The sequence below is a fragment of the Balearica regulorum genome, chromosome 2, assembly GCF_011004875.1.
Source record: "Balearica regulorum gibbericeps isolate bBalReg1 chromosome 2, bBalReg1.pri, whole genome shotgun sequence".
NCBI classification, from domain to species: domain Eukaryota; kingdom Metazoa; phylum Chordata; class Aves; order Gruiformes; family Gruidae; genus Balearica; species Balearica regulorum.
The window spans coordinates 67,258,743-67,277,101 of NC_046185.1; the positions used below are offsets into that span (position 1 = coordinate 67,258,743).

Sequence of the window (18,359 nt, forward strand, 5' to 3'; positions counted from 1 at the left end):
GGCTATGAAGCCAGGTGGTGATCCTGCAGCTGGCTTTTAATTCAGGATGTCACAGAATTATATTGCTCACTACTTCCATGTTTTTTCAGGCACAGAAAGTCTATTATGAGGTAGTTTTACAGAATAGTGATGAAAATGTATGAAGAAGCTCCACGGGAGAACAGAGAGACCCGCAAGACGGTGGAAGAATGTGAGGGAAAACTTGTTTTGCCAAGAAGATCTAATATGTTTCAGTCGTCTTCTCTACACAGAACTAGGAGAGACTATCTTCATTAGGTTGCCATTCTTCAGGCAATACATTGGGTTCAAGTTCTACTTTTATACATGCAAATATATAAAAAACCCTAGCTGTTCTCCTTTCACCCTAGAAAACTTCCAAAGAAGCCCCATTAAATGTGGTCTGCACTAAAGAATTTTGGCCTTTATGGAGCCAGTTCAAACACCTGGAGCTCGGACTGATTGAAAAATTTCCATCAGATATGCTTTTCAGCCAGAGAAATGGAGTTTTGACTAAAGGAAATATTTTCTACCAAGTATTTGTTTCCTGTGGAAATGTGACATTTTACTGGTAATTCAAGCATGTGAAAACTAAAGAGATCTTGTTTTTAACCTCAAACTAAACTCACCATGCTGAAATTAGTACTTATGCTAGAAATGCTAAGGCAACACTTCAGGACAGTTACCATTTGAGAGCTTCAGCCACTTCTTTGTCTCAAACCCTGGTATCCTGTAAAACTCCCTCCCTCCACCAAACATCTCTTGTAACGTTTTACAGCTCTTTAAAGGCAAGCTACAGCTGCTGTAGCTCTGAGCGTATCTGTAACTGGTCCAGACTGCCCACTTCAGCCAGAACCGTACCAGTGCCAGGGTAAACACAGACCTCAGGAGGTGCAGCTCTCTCCTGCTTCCTAGTTCTCATTTTAAGGCCCTCTGTGGCATAGCCCTTCCTCTTACTTGGTATCACACTATCCCACCTCTCATCTGCTCTGCCAGCGTGATGTCTTCTTGACCATTAGTTCTGCATTCACCTTTCCTTGCTGTGAAAGCCCAGAAGAGATAGAAGGTGGCAAAGGGCCCCCTTTTCTTCACACAGCTGTCTCTCAGTTGGTCTCAGTTGGTCTCAGTCGGTCTCGTTGGAGATGGTGAACATCTGCACATACACAGCTGGCACTGGCGCTCAGCTCTGCCAGGATCCCTATGCAATGCCCAAGCGCAGCTCAGGGGCTGTGCATGCTGGTCAGAACATTCACGATGATCATCTCGCTGTTGCTTTGCACTTAGCCTATCTGTTGCATCTCATGGTTTCTCTCTTCCCTTTCCCTTCTTACTGAAAGTTTACCTTCGTAGGTACTGATTAGATTTTTCTCAGTTTAGATCATCTGCTGGTTTAACACTTCAGCATACTTTAAAAACTTAATCAGAGTGAACTTTTCATTAACAGGGTAGGGCTCCCTCAGAGGGTAGCAAACAGCAGACAGAGCTGTAGCTGCAGGAAATTCCTCTGCAAGCTCACCAAACTGGTTTACACTAGTGGCGGTCTGTGTGTCATGGGCACACTGAATCATTAAAGTGCAAATGGCTCTATGCGTTATGTACCACCGAAACAGAAAACGTTCTCTGCACCAGCTCCCACACACAGTTCCTACCGAACAGGGACTGGTGACATGGGTCTTGTACAGGTACGAGTACTTGTTACCGCAGAGCAGAATTTGGATGGTTGAACAATGCGAAGAAGGAAATGCAAGCTTTATTGTTTTAATTACATGTGCTACTTTTCTGTAGCAGTGTTGTATGAAAAGCAGAGTAAAAGAGGTATCATACAGTGAGTGCTAGACCTGATTTACACAGTTTGAGAACCCCTGCTTTAATGCAAACACAACAAGCACCACCTACTTTCAGCTCAAAATTAGGGCTAGAGTTTCCATTTGCCTCCATTTGCGCTCATTGAAGAATTTCCCTGCCTGCCTTCTTCTGTTTATGGATAGCTAAGCTAGCCTTTCCATGGAACTTGAATTGTTTTAAATTGCATCCACTTGACACCTAATTACCATTTACATCAAACCCCTGTTTGTTTGGATTCACTCCCTTACTGAATCATTTCCTTGAGTTTTCAGGAAGACTCTGTCCTGAACTTTCTCCTGTAGTCTTTTTACACCATTCCTTGCAATCTCCAGAAAACTGATCCTTATGCTCAGTACAAACGCAGTCTGCATATTTGCCTCAAACCATACCTCACTGGCATAGAGCAGTCACTATGTGACGTGGTATATAGGCTTGAACAATTTCTATTTCTAGTCCATGTTAGTCTTGACAATTTTTACTCCTTAAACCCATCGGTCTCATTTTTCTTACTGGAATTAATTTTTTCCATCCTAAATTTCTTCCTTGCTTCAACTGGGTGTCAGATATAAAGAACAATTAGTAAAAGCTTATGATCTTTAGCTTCTACTGAACTACATGCTATATTCCCACAAAATTACTACTCTCCAGAGACCAGACATCCTTTTGGTGTCATAGTAAGGATGGCTGAGCTTCAGGGTTTACTCCGAAAAATTAGTGACCGATATGTACACCCTTTTTTGAAAAACAACTAACCGTGGAAAGGTAAAAGAGAGTATTCCTTCTTTATTGATTGCATTATTTGTTGCATATGTGCTCTCTCTAATAGAGGAAAATTATTTATTCATTCCAATCGCAAAACCTCCCCCATGTCTTTGAAAGCAACTCCTGTTATTGAAGGGCCACATACCAGTTTTCGAAATTTTGAATGAAAAAGCAGGAATTACATGTTTTCACCTACCTCAAACATTTTTTCATTCATTCTGTCCATCCATGTTGCCCTGTTAAAATGAACTGAAGGCTCTCAAAAGTAGCGATGAATTTTTCATATCTGATTTGGCTTAAGAGGTTTTCGATTAGCAGCAAAGTCAGCAATCACATGTACAAAACATTGATCTTTTTTTTCTACTAACTCCTAAACACAACAATTTTTTTCATCACAGTTACAATGATAAATTAAGATTGCACTTGTAAGAGGCTAACACACAAATGTTGCAATTTAACCCTTTAGCCACCTTGTGAAATACTTATGCTCAAAATTAAAATTATGATTGAAAAATATAGTAAATGTGTGGAGTGTGGAAATGCAGTAGTGAAGTATTACAAATAATTAATTTTACTCTGATTCTCCACTGGAGCACCAGCTAAGGTATAAAAAATTATGATCCTTGCCTTTAATTAGGTGAAAGCAGAAACTGTTAGTACACCTGTATTTTCCTGGCCCATCATTTCCCATTCTTGACTATTTTTCCATCTTTTCCTCCTTGATTTTTCTCTCTGTTTCATATTCTGGAGAAGGTGCCTCAGGAGGAATGTGGTGATGTGCTACAGTAAGAACTTGAACATAGGCATTGTGAGGGTGAGTGGAGGGCCAGCAGACACAGCACTAAGTCCCCTGGGACATGCTAGCTCAGCTATAGCACTGGGCTGCTGCACTCCTTCTGAGATCATGGATCCATGTAGTTTTTGGCTCCAGTGACCTGTGACTCATTCCTGGGTAACACAGTTGCCTACTCCTCGGTCCAGCAATGGCTGGCTGCTGGAGATGACCACTTTCTCAAACTCACCACTCAAGTCGTCTTGGTTAATTAGCAAGTCTGTGCTTCCACAGTCACCATTCCTCACTGTCATGCTGGAAATCAGGTTTCCATGACTGTGCACAAGTGCACCAGTTTTTCCTTTTCTCCCCCTTGAGAACAGCATCTTACACGTTCTGTGAGAAGAATATCAGCAGACACCCCAGAATTGAGCTTCCTCATTTGTGATGTATTTCATCTTAATGCATTTTCACAAGTTTTTTTTCTGAAGCGTCTGGCCCTGTCTACTGCATGAGAGGGACATGAAATGGGGATGGACTAGGAGTGCTTGGCTTAGAAATCTGAGTAACATTAGTCTTCATGTTTTGGGAGGAACATCAATGTTCTTAAGAGAGAAACCAAATTCTTATCTTTGTTATTACTGACATAGGAAGGTAAATGTGAGAATGTTCACAGGATTTTTGAGCTTGAGGAAAGAATGTCTCTTCACCTTGCTTCCCATACTTTTTAAAATCATGTCTAAAGACAGGCTCTTTTCTTAATTATCTCCTGACCCACAGGTTAACTTTGAGTCATTAAATGGAGGGCACTAAGATGCTTTGAATGAATACAGTGGGTATTGAATGGGTTCATGCATTAGTCATGGTAATTTTCCTCTTCTGACCTTCATTTGTACAACATAGGTAAGAAATAATTTTTCTTGGTATTCACTAAAACACAAAGATAGTGCCCATTCCCTTAAGGTGAGAGGGTCCTGAGTAAGAGGTATCAGTTCTTCATCTCTTTTCCACTGGGCAGATGTGAAAAGAGAGGCCAATGTCCACATCTTTGCACAATGGCAAATGCAGCACAGTAAATCTCTTTTTGGCGGGGGATAGAAACTCCAAAGATTTTCATAGAAGCTAGGTTAAATATGCCAGTTGTCAACTAATTTCAGACAACATCCCAGCCTCCAGCTGTACTACCTGGAGGTAAAACAGGTAATTGAAAATGTGTTCTCCACCACAGAAGGCCTGCACTTGGGAATGAAAAATCAAATCCTTCGAAGAGACACAGGGACCGTCTGAACGCGGAACTGGACCATCTGGCCAGCCTCCTGCCTTTTCCACCTGACATCATATCGAAGCTGGACAAACTGTCCGTCTTGCGCCTTAGTGTCAGCTATCTCCGAGTCAAAAGTTTCTTTCAAGGTAGGTCTCTTCAAAATATCACTATCCCGGTAAATGTCTCCCTCTAATTTATTGCTGCTTTGTACTAATCCCAAGTAAAATTAACAAGTAGTATTAAATTGATAAAGGAAGCAAAAAAAGATCTACTATTGAACTTATTTTGTGCATGGAATGTTGCATTGGAAATTTTGTGCATTTCCTACTATGCCTTTTGTGTGTTTTTCACCAAATAACGGGATCACCCCCAGCCTTCCTCAGCAGGCTTTAGGAAATGGGAGAACATGAAATGTAAAATCCCTAAACCAGCAAACAGGCTTGCGGCAGATGTAATACCTGTAGATACTTTGAACTCACTTTTTGAAGCTATTATCGTGCATGTTTGCAATGTCTGTTTAAATACCATGTGAAAGTCAAGCAACTACTGTATTACCTGTGTTTGCTGTATGCCAAGAGGAAATGGGCTTGCTTCAAAGGCCAAAAAGATGACTTTCTTTCAGGATAAGTGAGATCTGAAGTTTAAAGTGTTCACTAAAGCTGTAGTAGGCTGCGCTTTATTTTTGTAGCTGTCTGGCACATTGCACAATGAAAGCCAAATGTGCATGTTCAGATGTATATAATAAGAATTCTTCTAAACTTCCAGACAGTTTTAGTTTCTTCTGTTGCTGAAGAGTTCACAAGAGCAAAATCTGGGTTAGGGATTTAACAATGAAAATCCTCTCTAGAGTTGTTTAAAAAAAAAAAAAAAGGCTATTTGAAGGAGTATAATTGCAGAGATATTTTATGGACATTATTTTTATTTTACTGCTCTTTACTACTCCTTCCTGTTACTATTCCTTATCATGCACAGTGTATGCGTAGGAGCCTTATTTGATTTGTTTTGTTTTGTTTTGTTTTGTTTTGTATTGTTTTGTTTTGACTGCAGAATGATATCTGTTGGTTGGTTCCTTGCTTTTTAAAATATATTTCAGTATAAAAGAAATACCGGATTTTGAAGAGGCTTTGGCAGACTGCGGGGCATTTTACAAGCTGACATCAGATTACAAATGGTGATGTTACAGATAGCAGGAGCCTCCCATGTCAACTGTGGCAGCTGGTTGCTGAGCCCCCAGCATCCTGCAGTGTATAGAGTGCCTCTCTTTTCCTTCAAACACATACCTGAGTGTTACGGCCCCTTCCTCTTGAGCTTTACTTTCCTTTCTTTTGGATTCACAAGCAATAAGCTGTCTTCAGCTGCCTTTACTACTCTTCTGCCAGAGTTTCTAAGATCCATCGTCTCCTTTTTTTAAAGGCAAAGGTTAAAAAGAAAACAAGTAAAGCCAGACTTCATTACTCTGAAATGTTCCATGTTTCGAGAGATTTCATTTAATTTAATCCCCAAATTACCTAATTGAACACATAGTTTGTGTTCCCTTCGTTCTTATTTTTAAATGTTTACATCATGAAACTAAGGTTACAGAAAGCATTGTTTATAGCAAAGGAAGGAAACTACATGCCATTTTAAGACAAGAGAGCAGTCTGGAGCTTCAGAAGGGTGGAGTGGAGGAGAGTGAGCCCTGGAAACAGAGCTGGGTGAGGAATGGGTGCTAAGGTTTGGGTAAGACCAGGAGCTGCAGCCTCAGCTTCCTGGCACGTCACGATCTGCTTCCTTGTAGTTGTGGAGTAATAAGGCAGAATCTGAATTTTTTTTAAACAAAAACTTTGGTAAAAAGCAAACAAAAAGTATCCATCCCAGTGTTTCGATCTTTGTCGTGATGAAAGAGGACAGAAGAGAAGAAATGGTTAGTTTGTGGCTTTTTAAATCAAAGGATGGTACTAAGTTGTGAGCTGTTGCACACACTGTGAGGACAGAGAACAGACCAGCGCCATACAGAGATGTTATAAAATTGGATAAAAAAAAAATGTATCTGGAAAAACTGACCTAGCAAATCTGTACTAATTCAGTCAGGGAACATTAATCCAGAGGAACTGATGTTCAACAGAAGAGAGAACCCTGGAAAAGAGAACATAAAAACAATAATCGAAGAGGGACATTGGTCAGCAAATTGTTCTATGCTTGTAATACGATATGTTGACATAAACAAGAAAGCCAAGTGTGGATTTTGGTCTGTTTGCCCAGAGGCAGCGTGTCACTACACAGGAAGGTTATAATCCCTCTCTGCATGAAACCAGCATGACTCCATCTGGAATACAGCTTTCTGTTGTGGGCATCTCCTGGTCACAAGGGCATTAGTACTTATTAAGGGGTTTGGAATAAACACAGGCAAGAAGTGACTATAAAGTTGGATGGACAAAAAAAAAAAAAGACTGAAATTAGCTCGAATGTGTACAATTGAAATGCTTCAGCTGTTTGTCTTCATAGGAGAGAAGGATGAGAAGGGAAGGAATTGCTTAGGATATTTTAGAGTGGCATAGTGGAGGATCCAAGCGTTAATGATGAGCAAGCTTGAATGATGAACTTGGCTTGAATATCAAGCAAAACATATCGGAAATGAGTTCTTTTCAGCTATGCAATATTCCAATATTTTTTTTTTTAAACTGTGAATAGTGCTATTTGGCACATAAGTTCATATAGGACATTGCAGATTCAACCCATAACAGTTCAGCAATTCCCATGACAATTATAATTACACACCTTTAATAGTCCCAGTGCCTTCTAGACATACTCATTTACTTACCACTAGATGTCCTTTCAGTAGCTACTCTGCAATAGTCGGGTGTGTAGCACAAATGTTGTATTTATAAAGATCAATAGCCAATTAAAGGGTATGGAGTGACCTCACCATATTGATTTCAAGTATGAAAATAATTTTGCAGAGAATTAGGTATTAGAAGATAGAGAATATCCATCCGTTATTTATTCCCTCTTTGGTGACCATTACAGGTTAGTACCTTGAAGCATATGGCCAGTTCATCTTTTAAGTTGCTTAAGCAAAGGCCTGGTTCTTTTCCAAAATTCAGATCTGTTTGTCGAGACAGATTTTTCTAGCATTCAGTTTAGCAGTCACTATGGTGGATTCCCTCTCTCATTCTTAGCAATGTTTTCCTTTGGCTTCAGAACAATTCTTCTGCCTACTTGGTTTACAGTCTTTGTGTCTCTGTTATCAGTTGGCAGTGGCTCTATTAATAGCCCCACTCCCCCCAAGCTATATGCATTTAGTCATTTTGCATTTTCCTGATAAGCACTTCAAAATGGCTCGCAGCAGTAACCTTCCAATCTCACCAGATCTCTTGTATAAAGCAGCATGGACCTAAACCAGTACTTAGACTGAAAGGCATCAACTGCTACAGGAAGCTGTGCCGATCATTTGGCCCTGAAAGAAATTTGCCTTGGGTGGGGCTCCTGTGGGAATGGAGTGGTACTTAGTGGCTGTGACCCCTTGAGCTCGCTGGGCCTCTGTCTTGGCCATGTTCCATCTTGGTTAATTGTAGTCTGTCTTCCTTTACCACTCTTGACAATACATCCTTTAGTACCTCCTATTTCTCAGTTTTTCCACTGGCAGAAAAATGGTGGTCTTGCTCCACTTCAAAGCGGACTCCCTTTTGTTGATCATTTAAATTGTTCCCTTCTAGTATAGGTGTTAATTTTGTAAATCAATGTAAAAAGAACAGCACCTTGTTCTTTTAGCATCTCAGATCCTTTCTAAGAGACAGCTAACATAAGCTTCCCATTATCTGTAAGGAAAATAGTTACGACAATTTACATAGACCAATACAGTTACAACCAGGGCTTAAAGCTCCTCATCTTTTAGTTCCTAGTGTAACTAACCTTATATCGGTCGGCCACTCAAACTTTCCTTCACCATACCATTCATTAATGTTAATCCTTTTAGCCATAAGCATGCCTAATAAATGATAACTAATGCTGCTGAGTACAGTCTTGGATGGCAAATGTAGAGACCTTAATATGGATCAATTTTTTGATTATTCAAGAAGCAGAAGTATTTTAAATGCCTCACGATATCATTTAGATAAAAAGTAATGTAATTCAATAGCTTATGTTATTTTTCCCATCTGGACATTTTATGCATGCACAAATTTGTATTTTGTGTTTATACACACATACACATAAGCAAACACAGAGACATGCATGCACACACAAAACCAGTCTTTTCCCAATAAAAATCTCCCTTGCAGTATTATTTTGACTCTCTGTGTTTGTTTATTTCCAGACTTCAATGCCTTCTCTGTATTTACTTCCACGCTTCATTTCATCTTGAAAGCTGAAAATTTGATAAATTTATGGATGACTAAATAAGGAATGCAGAGAGTCCTGGATTAATTCTGTGAATAAATATATTCAAGGTTTCTGTAATTTTTATATTAAAATTGTAATCCAGATCTTTCAAAAATTAGTGAGAGTCAAACACTGGAGATATGTTGTTTGACCTGCCTTAGACTGAAGTTATATATGGATTTTTAAATGGAATTACAGTAGAATCTGAGAAACTTGTTATGAATGTTATGTCATCTTCTTCCACATAAAATTTAAGATTTTAGGAAGCAGGCCTGTAATGGACTTTCCTGAATGAAGAATCAAATATGCCTAAACCTGAGGGACATTTGTCTAAAGATCTGTAAATCTGCAACATGAGTGATTCCACACCTTCCTTTGCAATCTCCAACATCCAGGCTGGATCTCTGCTACTGCACTTTAAGCCCTCCTTCTGTAGAAGAACAATTTATTCCCTTTTCTCATAGCACCTCTGCTTTTACAGCCATGAAGTTGTCCCATGTTTCCCTCAGTCTTTCCTTCTTTAGACAGAACAGACCTGTCTTGCTCCTTTGGTTTTTTCTTTAACCATTTTTGATGCTCTGTTTTTGTCTTTTTTTCAAAATTAATCTAGGGTATGTGCAATGGATCCTTCCATTTTACATGAAATGACTGATAACTTTTCTCAGATTATGGTTTCTTAAGTAAGCTTGGACCCCCTTCCAACAAGATTCTTCAGTTTACTTACGAAAACATTGTGAGACAGCAGGAATAACCTTTTGAAAGTTACCAAGACATGTATATCTATTGTTCTTCTCATCCACATGTCCAGTTGTAGAAGGTAATTTAGTGTAATATGGCAACATATCCTTGACAGATTTGTTGATTTCTACATCTTTTTTCTTACCTTTAAGTATTTAAAAATAGGTTGGCTGATATTTTTCTCCAGTACTTTTCTAGGGATTGAAGTTCAGCTTGGTGGTCTTACTGTTCTTTGGTTTCCTCTTCCCATGCTTTCTAAAGACTCTTCTAGTCTTTCAAAACATCCCCTTCTTATCATGATTTCTCATAGACTAATAGCTCTGAGCCTGCTTCAGCTCATTCTCAGAATACATTGCAATGACTTCCTCAGGGGTCGGTACTGGGACCAGCACTGTTTAACATCTTTGTTGGCGACATGGGCAGTGGGATCGAGTGCACCCTCAGGAAGTTTGCCGACAACACCAAGCTGTGTGGTGTGGTTGACATGCTGGAGGGAAGGGATGCCATCCAGAGGGACCTTGACAGGCTGGAGAGGTGGGCCCGTGTGAACCGCATGAAGTTCAACAAGGCCCAGTGCAAGGTCCTGCACGTGGGTGGGCGCAATCCCAAGCACGACTATAGGCTGAGTGAGGAATGGATTGAAAGCAGCCCCGAGGAGAAGGACTTGGGGGTATTGATTGATGAGAAGCTCAACATGAGCTGGCAGTGTGCGCTTGCAGCTCAGAAAGCCAACCATGTCCTGGGCTGCATCAAAAGAGGCGTGACCAGCAGGTTGAGGGAGGTGATCCTGCCCCTCTACTCCGCTCTGCTGAGACCCCACCTGGAGTACTGCATCCAGCTCTGGGGGCCCCAGTACAGGAGAGACATGGAGCTGTTGGAGCGAGTCCAGAGGAGGGCCATGAAGCTGATCAGAGGGCTGGAGCACCTCTCCTGTGAAGACAGGCTGAGAGAGTTGGGGTTGTTCAGCCTGGAGAAAAGAAGGCTCCAGGGAGATCTAATTGCAGTTTACCAGTACCTGAAGGGGCCTACAGGAAAGCTGGTGAGGGACTGTTTATGAGGGAGTGTAGTGACAGGACAAGGGGTAATGGGTTTAAGCTGAAGGAGGGTCGATTTAGATTAGATGTTAGAAAGCAATTCCTTACTGTTAGAGTGGTGAGGCACTGGAACAGGTTGCCCAGAGAGGTTGTGGCAGCCCCCTCCCTGGAAGTATTTAAGACCAGGTTGGATGAGGCTTTGGGCAATGTGTTCTAGTGGAGGGTGTCCCTGCCCATGGCAGGGGGGTTGGAACTAGATGATGTTAAGGTCCCTTCCAACCCAAACCATTCTATGATTCTATGATTCTATGCCTTCCACCAGATGCAACTAACTTGCAAATATGAAACTCATCAACACCTTAGGTTTTGGCCTTCTTGCTGGTGTTCTGTGGCAGTATCTGTCTGATCCTAGCTGATGGAAGCAAAAAGAGGCAATAAACAAACTTTTTTTTTTTTTTTTTGCATTATATGTAGTTCCCCCTCTGCTGAGTAGCAGAAAACTCTTTTCCCAACCTTGTATAGTTAAAGGACTTCCAGCATGCCGTTTATAATGTTCCCTTTCTTGCTACATCTCAGTTTATGCATTGGCTTTTCTGTTTTTCTTCTTATACACTTGTGCTTTATTTTATTAATTTAAAAAATATATTTTCTGTGAGTTTCCAGACATTGAAGAACTCAGGATTTTGTTAAGATGATCTTATATTTCCCACTCTTCACTGCCACTGAGATAGTTTACACTTATCCACTGCACATTGGCTTGTTGAAAGAACATCCAGCTCCTACTTCACTTAGATATCTGTCCCCTGAGGATTTGCCTTCCAGTTCTCCAGGTGTACTGAAGTCTCAGTTCTTTATGTTTGGTGTCTTCATGTTGCTGTGCCTCAGATTGCTGCTGCTGGAGGAACCATCAGTTCCAGGATTTCCTGGTCACTTTCACCAAGCCACCTTCCCTCCTTCTAACCTGTTTCTCCCCTTTGGTTAAATCTCTTGTATGTATTTATTTTTTCAGTTCTGGCAGGATAGCACAGACTGTGTGGTTTCTGTCTTTCTTTGCATTTAGGATTTATATTAGTCGGTCATTTCCTTTTACTCATTTATGTGTTCGGTGTGATCCAATTCCCATCAATGTTGATCTTTACTGGAAATTGGATTTATCCCTTTTAAGAGGAAAGCAACAAAGGATTCCTCCCAGCTGGCCTGATTTTCAGTATCCTCAGTTAACTGCAGTCTGTTCCAGCTTTCATCTCCTCCTACTTGTACCCATGGCCATTGATCTCATAGCTCAATAATGTACATGGACTTCTTACTACTTTGATTCAGATTCCTTAGGTTCATTCATTAGATTCTTTAGATTAGGCTCTCCTAAGGAAGTACAGCTGTTACTTATTGTAGTGTTTGAATATTTAGTGCTGCAGTCCACACTCCATAGCTTGCAGACCTGTTTCTGTTGTGACATGCCTGTCATGGAAAATAAAGAAATTAAAACTTGAGGTGGGTAGGGAAGCAAAGAATGATCTTGCTTTCAGTGCAATTATCTGCACCGTAATGCTATTCAACACTGCTTTATGAGTGCTGCTTACCTCAACCAAAGCTCCTGGTCTAAGGATCCAGATTCCACTGCAGTGCAAGCAGAGGGGTTATCAGGCATCCCTCTTCCCTCCACTGTCTCTCCCTACCATTTCTGTTTTCACAGAGGTGTTTTTTTTTTTTTCAAAATCTCTCAGCTAGTGTTTTTCTGGATTGACAAGTTCTGTTCTTTTGGTATAAATACGGTTTTTAGATTTTACTTTACATAAGCAAGGAAATTTTTGCAACAAAAAGATTTAACTGATTTTGAAAGTAATCTCATACATTGGAGTTTATTGTTACAATTATGGCCTACACTGGATACTTTTCCATGGGAAAATTTATTCTTTCATTTGTTAGCTGGTTCCAGTAGCCTGAAGATTTCCCTTAAATTTAAAATCATAGTCTTAGTGAATCACAGAATCACAGAAGGGTTGAAGTTGGAAGGGATCTCTGAGGTCATCTGGTCCAGCCACCCTGGTGAAGCAGGGACACCTAGAGCCAGTTTCCCAGGACGGTGTCCAGATGGCTTTTGAGTATGTTCAAGAATGGAAACTCCACAACCTCTCTGTGCAACCTGTGGCAGTGCTTGGTCACTCTCACAGTGAAAAAGTGTTTCCTGATGTTCAGAGGGAACCTCCTGTGTTTCAGGTTGCGCCCATTGCCTCTGGTCCTGTTACTGGACACCACTGAAAAGAGCCTGGTTCCATCTTCTTCACACCCTCCCTTCAAGTATTTCTACATGCTGATGAGACCCCCCTTTGAACTTTCTCTTCTCCAGGTTGAACAGTCTCAGCTCTCTCAGCCTCTCCTCATAGGAGAGATGCTCCAGTCCCTTCATCATCTTGACGTCCTTTCATTGGACTCTTTTCAGGTCCTTTGTACTGGATATACTTAGAACAGATAAAGTAAAAGTAAAATAATCATAGAAGTAATAGAGTAGAATCACAGAATAGAAGTAAAATAATCATGGAATCATAGTATGGTTTGGGTTGGAGGGGACCTTAAAGATCATTTAATTCCAACCCCCCTGCCATGGGGGCGGTTTGCCAATGCCATGCCATGCAACGTCCATTAGACCAGGTTGCTCAAAGCCCCATCCAACCTGGCCTTGAACATTTCCAGGGAGGGGTCATCCACAACCTCTCTAGGAAACCTAATAAAAGATAAGAAATACAAATAAAGATTATAAGAGAGGCTACATTGAGAGCAGGGTAAAATGCCTAAATCAACAATCATGGAATTATGCCTCCTTTACTCCATCTCTTCACTCCCACCAATCTTTTCTTGGTATAATTTATATATTGATTTTCATTATGGAAATAGTAAGAGGCTTTCAGATTATCAACAAGCCTCTAGTTTTTGATGAAACCTGTACTTTGAGTCATAAATGTAGGATTTCAGTTGTGGTTCTCTGCTTAGTTAGCGTTGAAGCTGATACCCTGAGTCAAGATGTCCCCAACGTATCTGAACAGTTTCACAATTACAAGTTGTTTGTTTGGGTTTTTTTATTCTACTGATTATAGTACTCCCAGTGCTGTCCTCTGAAATGGAACGCCTAAATGATTTCTTTCTTGAAAGAGAAATAAGGACTTTTCTTTTTGCACACATACAAAATGCCTTTAGGGTATTTGTTGCTGTAGTCCACAGTCATAGCTTATTAGCTTGTCTATAAGCATTTAGGCTGTTTAGGGGTCTTTAGGGCAGCATATTCAACAACTTGCACTGAGAAGGAACCTTCATGGTCAGAGTGGGTAACAGGTAAGGTTATTCCTGTGGCTGTATCAAATCATCGTATTCAATTTACCACTGCATTCAGAGTGGTTCAGCCAAAAAGGGAGTGTGCATGAAAGAAACATTTTCCACTCTCTACTGCTCTATAATTTTACCATCTTCATAACAATATAGCAATTGAAAAGAGGAAAAAGTGTTCTGCTCGTAAGTGGTATGTAAGTAAATCTTTGAAGGAAGACCTACTGTCTGCAAGTCATTATCTGATCAAGTGCTAAAATACTACATCAGTGAAATTTTAGTACAAGCATCAAGAGTTTAAGCAGGCTAGCTGCATATATTCATTCCTGATCTGGCAGGACTCATTTCTGGAGAAGCAGCTGCACATTGACTCTTCCCTACATTACCCACTTTCAAATGGTGGATTATTTTGAATGGATTTTTTTGACATTTTTAATGGCCAGAGAGACCATTTTATTGTGACATATTGCTTATACCAATGCTTCACTTTTTTCTTTTGCCCATGTTTCCTGGTGACACCATTCATTCCATGTGACAAATACTTCAGGTTGTTTTGTGCTACACATTCTCTTGGATAACCTGGAGATCTCTCTGACCCTTGGGAGACCTTTATTGACTCTTGGAAGAGGACCATATCTCCTCTTTGTGCCTTGTTGTAAGACGATGGACCTCCTTCTGGTAGTTGGCTTTCTCTTTAGTTTCCTGCAAATTATATGGGGTTTGTAGCAGAAAGAGAGTAGATTTACAAGCAGGATTTTCTTCAGAATAAGCCAATATTCAGGAAGAAAAGAGGACTCTTAAATAGCTTGAGTTCCTGTCACCTTTGAAGACCAAGGGAACCTGACAGTGCAACATTATGTTAAATGTCATATTCTGAGACTAGCTCTAAAATCCATGTCTATTTTTTTTGAGTAATGGCAAATAAAGGACCTTATTTATAAATAAGCATCAGGTCTTTTCTGGTACTCCATGGGTACTCGTGTCATGTGCTGTGGGTTGTTCATATTGTCAGACCTCACAAGCTCAGAGCTGTTAGGCTGAGCCAATCATCTGCATAAAGAGGGCTGAACTCATAGACTTTGTGCTGTCTTTGGGAAATACACCATCATTATGATTCTTCTTGCAGAACTTCCTCTTGCGATTCTGGATCTGTATCTTATACCACTTTTCTGTTGTTGGATACCAATCAAGTGAACATCCCTGTGGGCCTCAATGTTTCTCCTGGTATTGGCAAGACTGATTATAAAACCAGGGAGTTGGAAATGACAAGGGACAGGAGGGGAATCTTTGTTAGAATTCTCTTGAGGGCATTTGGCACTGGAAGAGTTCCACTGTCTCTAGCAAAAGTACACTCAGAACCAGACAACATGGTCACAGACACGCACAGTGGCTGGTTTTATAGGTGTTCCCACAAACCATAGCTGCTATACTGGTCCAATGCTAGGGGAAGTCCCCAAAATACTTTGAGCTGTTAAGTGCGGGTCTTTATCTTTCTCCAGCTTGCTTAGTCCTTTTTAACCATTCTGATTTGGTAGGGTTTTATGCTCTGTTGCGTTTGGTTAGCTCACACTATTAATCTCATCTAGCATTGATGTAAATAAATGTAGGTATGTGGCAAGGAAAAAACTGGGCCTATCTAATCCAGTAGACTGATATACGCACTGTCTTTTGTATTCAGTGATGTTCATCTTGCTCGAGCACTGTGCTTCCTCGGTCCTTCCTCTGCAGCTAAGATCCTCCTTGGCTCAGCCTGGTACCAGCTGTTGAAATACCCTCAGAGTCCCCTGTGGATCAAATTCTATTATCCTACACTATAATGAATGAACTTTTATTGACCTCATTTTCTTGCGTTAAATTGTGTTTGGATGTTGGAGACTGAGAAAGAACTTAGCATAAGTTTAGTTCCACTGTAACCCAAGTTTTCCTTGAATATGGAAACAAGTTTGGTTTTCATCTTAGGAAAGATTGTATTTTTACTCCAGAAGTTGCTAGCAATTGCAGTGACTGTAGAAGGTCCTAGCAATAATCCTGTCCTAATCACTGCTGCAGTGGATGTGAGGTAGGAAAGCATTCCCTCAGGCATGAACTTTGGCTTGGTTTACACTTGTTCTCAGCTTCATGAGTGATTACCATCTCTGAGAGGAAACGTGTTTCTTTACTGTCAAGAAAATGATTTACTTTGTTACTTATTTTAAACACAGCTATGTTTTAAAGGAAAGACAATACCTCTTATCCAACAGAACAAGGAATTTAGCTTGGCATAATACAATTGCATAGGCCTTTGAAGACAAACAGGACAAATAGTTTTAAGCTAGAGAACAGTGTGGGAGACTGTCCTCCTGGTTTTTCTTCTCACTTTGCTACCGCCTCACTTTTGTCTTACAGCACATGGTGAAGCTCTCTGCAGAGAACTCTGAAACAATGCGGATGTTAGAACGGGCCCTGTAGCAAGAAGCAGAGTGGCTATGTCACTTTGGGGATAAGCCCATGTGAATTAGTCCTTCTGAGAAGGAACAGCTTATTAGAGTATGATGTGCCTTGCCATTCCAATACAGTCACACTTTTTTTCAAGCTCCTGTTATGTCCATGAAGCAGCATAAGACACTGTGTGCCCACACCAATATTCTTAGAGTGAGCTCTAAGACCTCTGCGCTACACTCCATCATGTCCAGTGCAGACATGCCTCTCTGGTGCTTGCCAAATCAGGTAACTCCAATCTTTGTACAATTATATTGGCTATGCTAAGGCAGATCTCAAGATGACACTTGTGGTCCATGGAGATGGAAAGCTGCAAGTGTAGGCTCAGACCAAGTGAGAACACATGTTTCAGGGCATATAGGTCCCTCCAGCTTTAGCATTTCTTGTCATTCATCACATTTTTGGGCAAAACCCAGCAAGCTGTCCTAAGACCATTTGCCAGATAGCAGCATGGATGGAGATGGGTGAGAACCATATGACAGTATTGTCATAGCTCCTTTGAAGAGAACTCTTCCAGAGTAGTGTGAATATAGTCAGGAATTATTTCTGATGAGACTTTTGAGAAGGCAAACCCATTAATATCTTGAGTTAGGAGCCTGCCAATCAGATGTAAATCTAAAACATTGCTTCCTTTCTAAAACTTTTAAAAAATAATTTGAATTACAAGACTACTATTTAGCTTTTGGACTTTGTAGTACTTCTATAGAGTCAGTTCATGAAATTCTGAAATGCCGTCTCATACGCCTCACTAGCAGTACACAGTGGTTGCTGGGACCCTGACAAGTTCATGAGATGCAGTTTGAAGGCTAAACGTAGGGGGCAGGGGAAATATGGAGGTTGCAAAGATGTGTCAAGACTAGACAAAACTATATTATTTTAAACTGTACTTACCAGCACTTTTCCCTATTACGATTTTCAACTGGAATTCGTACCTACTATAGATGAAGTGTAAAGATAGGTTTACTGGTTGTAGTCAAGCTGGGTGGGTGGAGGGGGTAGGAAAGTGCAGTATAGGCTGGAGGGGAGAGGATAAAGATTAATAGCCAGATCCTTCACTGGTTTCCATCATCTACTTACTAGATTTTCAGATAAATGCTGTGTTGCTTCTATCTATTAACCATGCACAGATGTGTTTTATTATCTACTTTCAAGAGTTTTATTTTAAAAAGCATCTGTCTTGTTCTGCTTCCCAAAGTCCTGCTAATTGTTGGGCCCCTGAAGCTCTGAGACCATTGCCTGTCATGTGCATCAGTATTGTCGCATTGGGTTTTTGTATTGCTCCCTCTGCGTTGTCTGTATGTGTCTGTTGTTTCCTGTCTTATGCTAGGTATATGCATGCTTTGTCAGTGACTAACCAGTTTTTTATTCTGAGGGGCGAAGTGTGTTTCCATATTCTGAGGGGCGAAGTGTGTTTCCATTTCTAATAGCCCTAAAGATCCACTGGAACGACTCAACCCAGGGACAAGAGGATACAAAGGAAGAGGGCAAGGCTAAGTGGTCTGAGGGTTTTCTGTAATTCATTCTGTCTTTTCAAGATTTTATTTAGTGTCTGATAAATTCAATTTAAATTTTGATTACTGATAGCTTTTTATTGACTTTTTAAAATGTACTTGGGGTGCATGGGGTTTTTTTGCATACTGTACTTAGAGTTTAAAAAGAGCAAATGAAATCTAAATTAAATGCTAGCAATAAACAAATCACCTCACTAGAATTCAGGTAAACAGCCTTGGTTAACCTAGTTACTACACCAGAAAACATGTGCCAATCACTGCAACCTCTTATTTTATGTCAT

The 18,359-nt window shown here is 40.5% G+C and overlaps 1 protein-coding gene across 4 annotated transcripts in view; it reads left to right on the top strand.

The window, feature by feature from the left end:
• The window catches only part of AHRR (aryl hydrocarbon receptor repressor), a 93,895-nt gene that overhangs the window by 20,736 nt on the left and 54,800 nt on the right, over window positions 1-18,359 (top strand). For 3 of the 4 annotated variants that reach the window (XM_075744625.1, XM_075744624.1, XM_075744622.1), the window contains one exon: window positions 4,605-4,786. In XM_075744625.1, the coding sequence (XP_075600740.1) occupies window positions 4,605-4,786 (182 nt within the window). The remainder of the gene's footprint in view (window positions 1-4,604; window positions 4,787-18,359) is intronic. The other variant, XM_075744623.1, reaches the window with a different exon arrangement.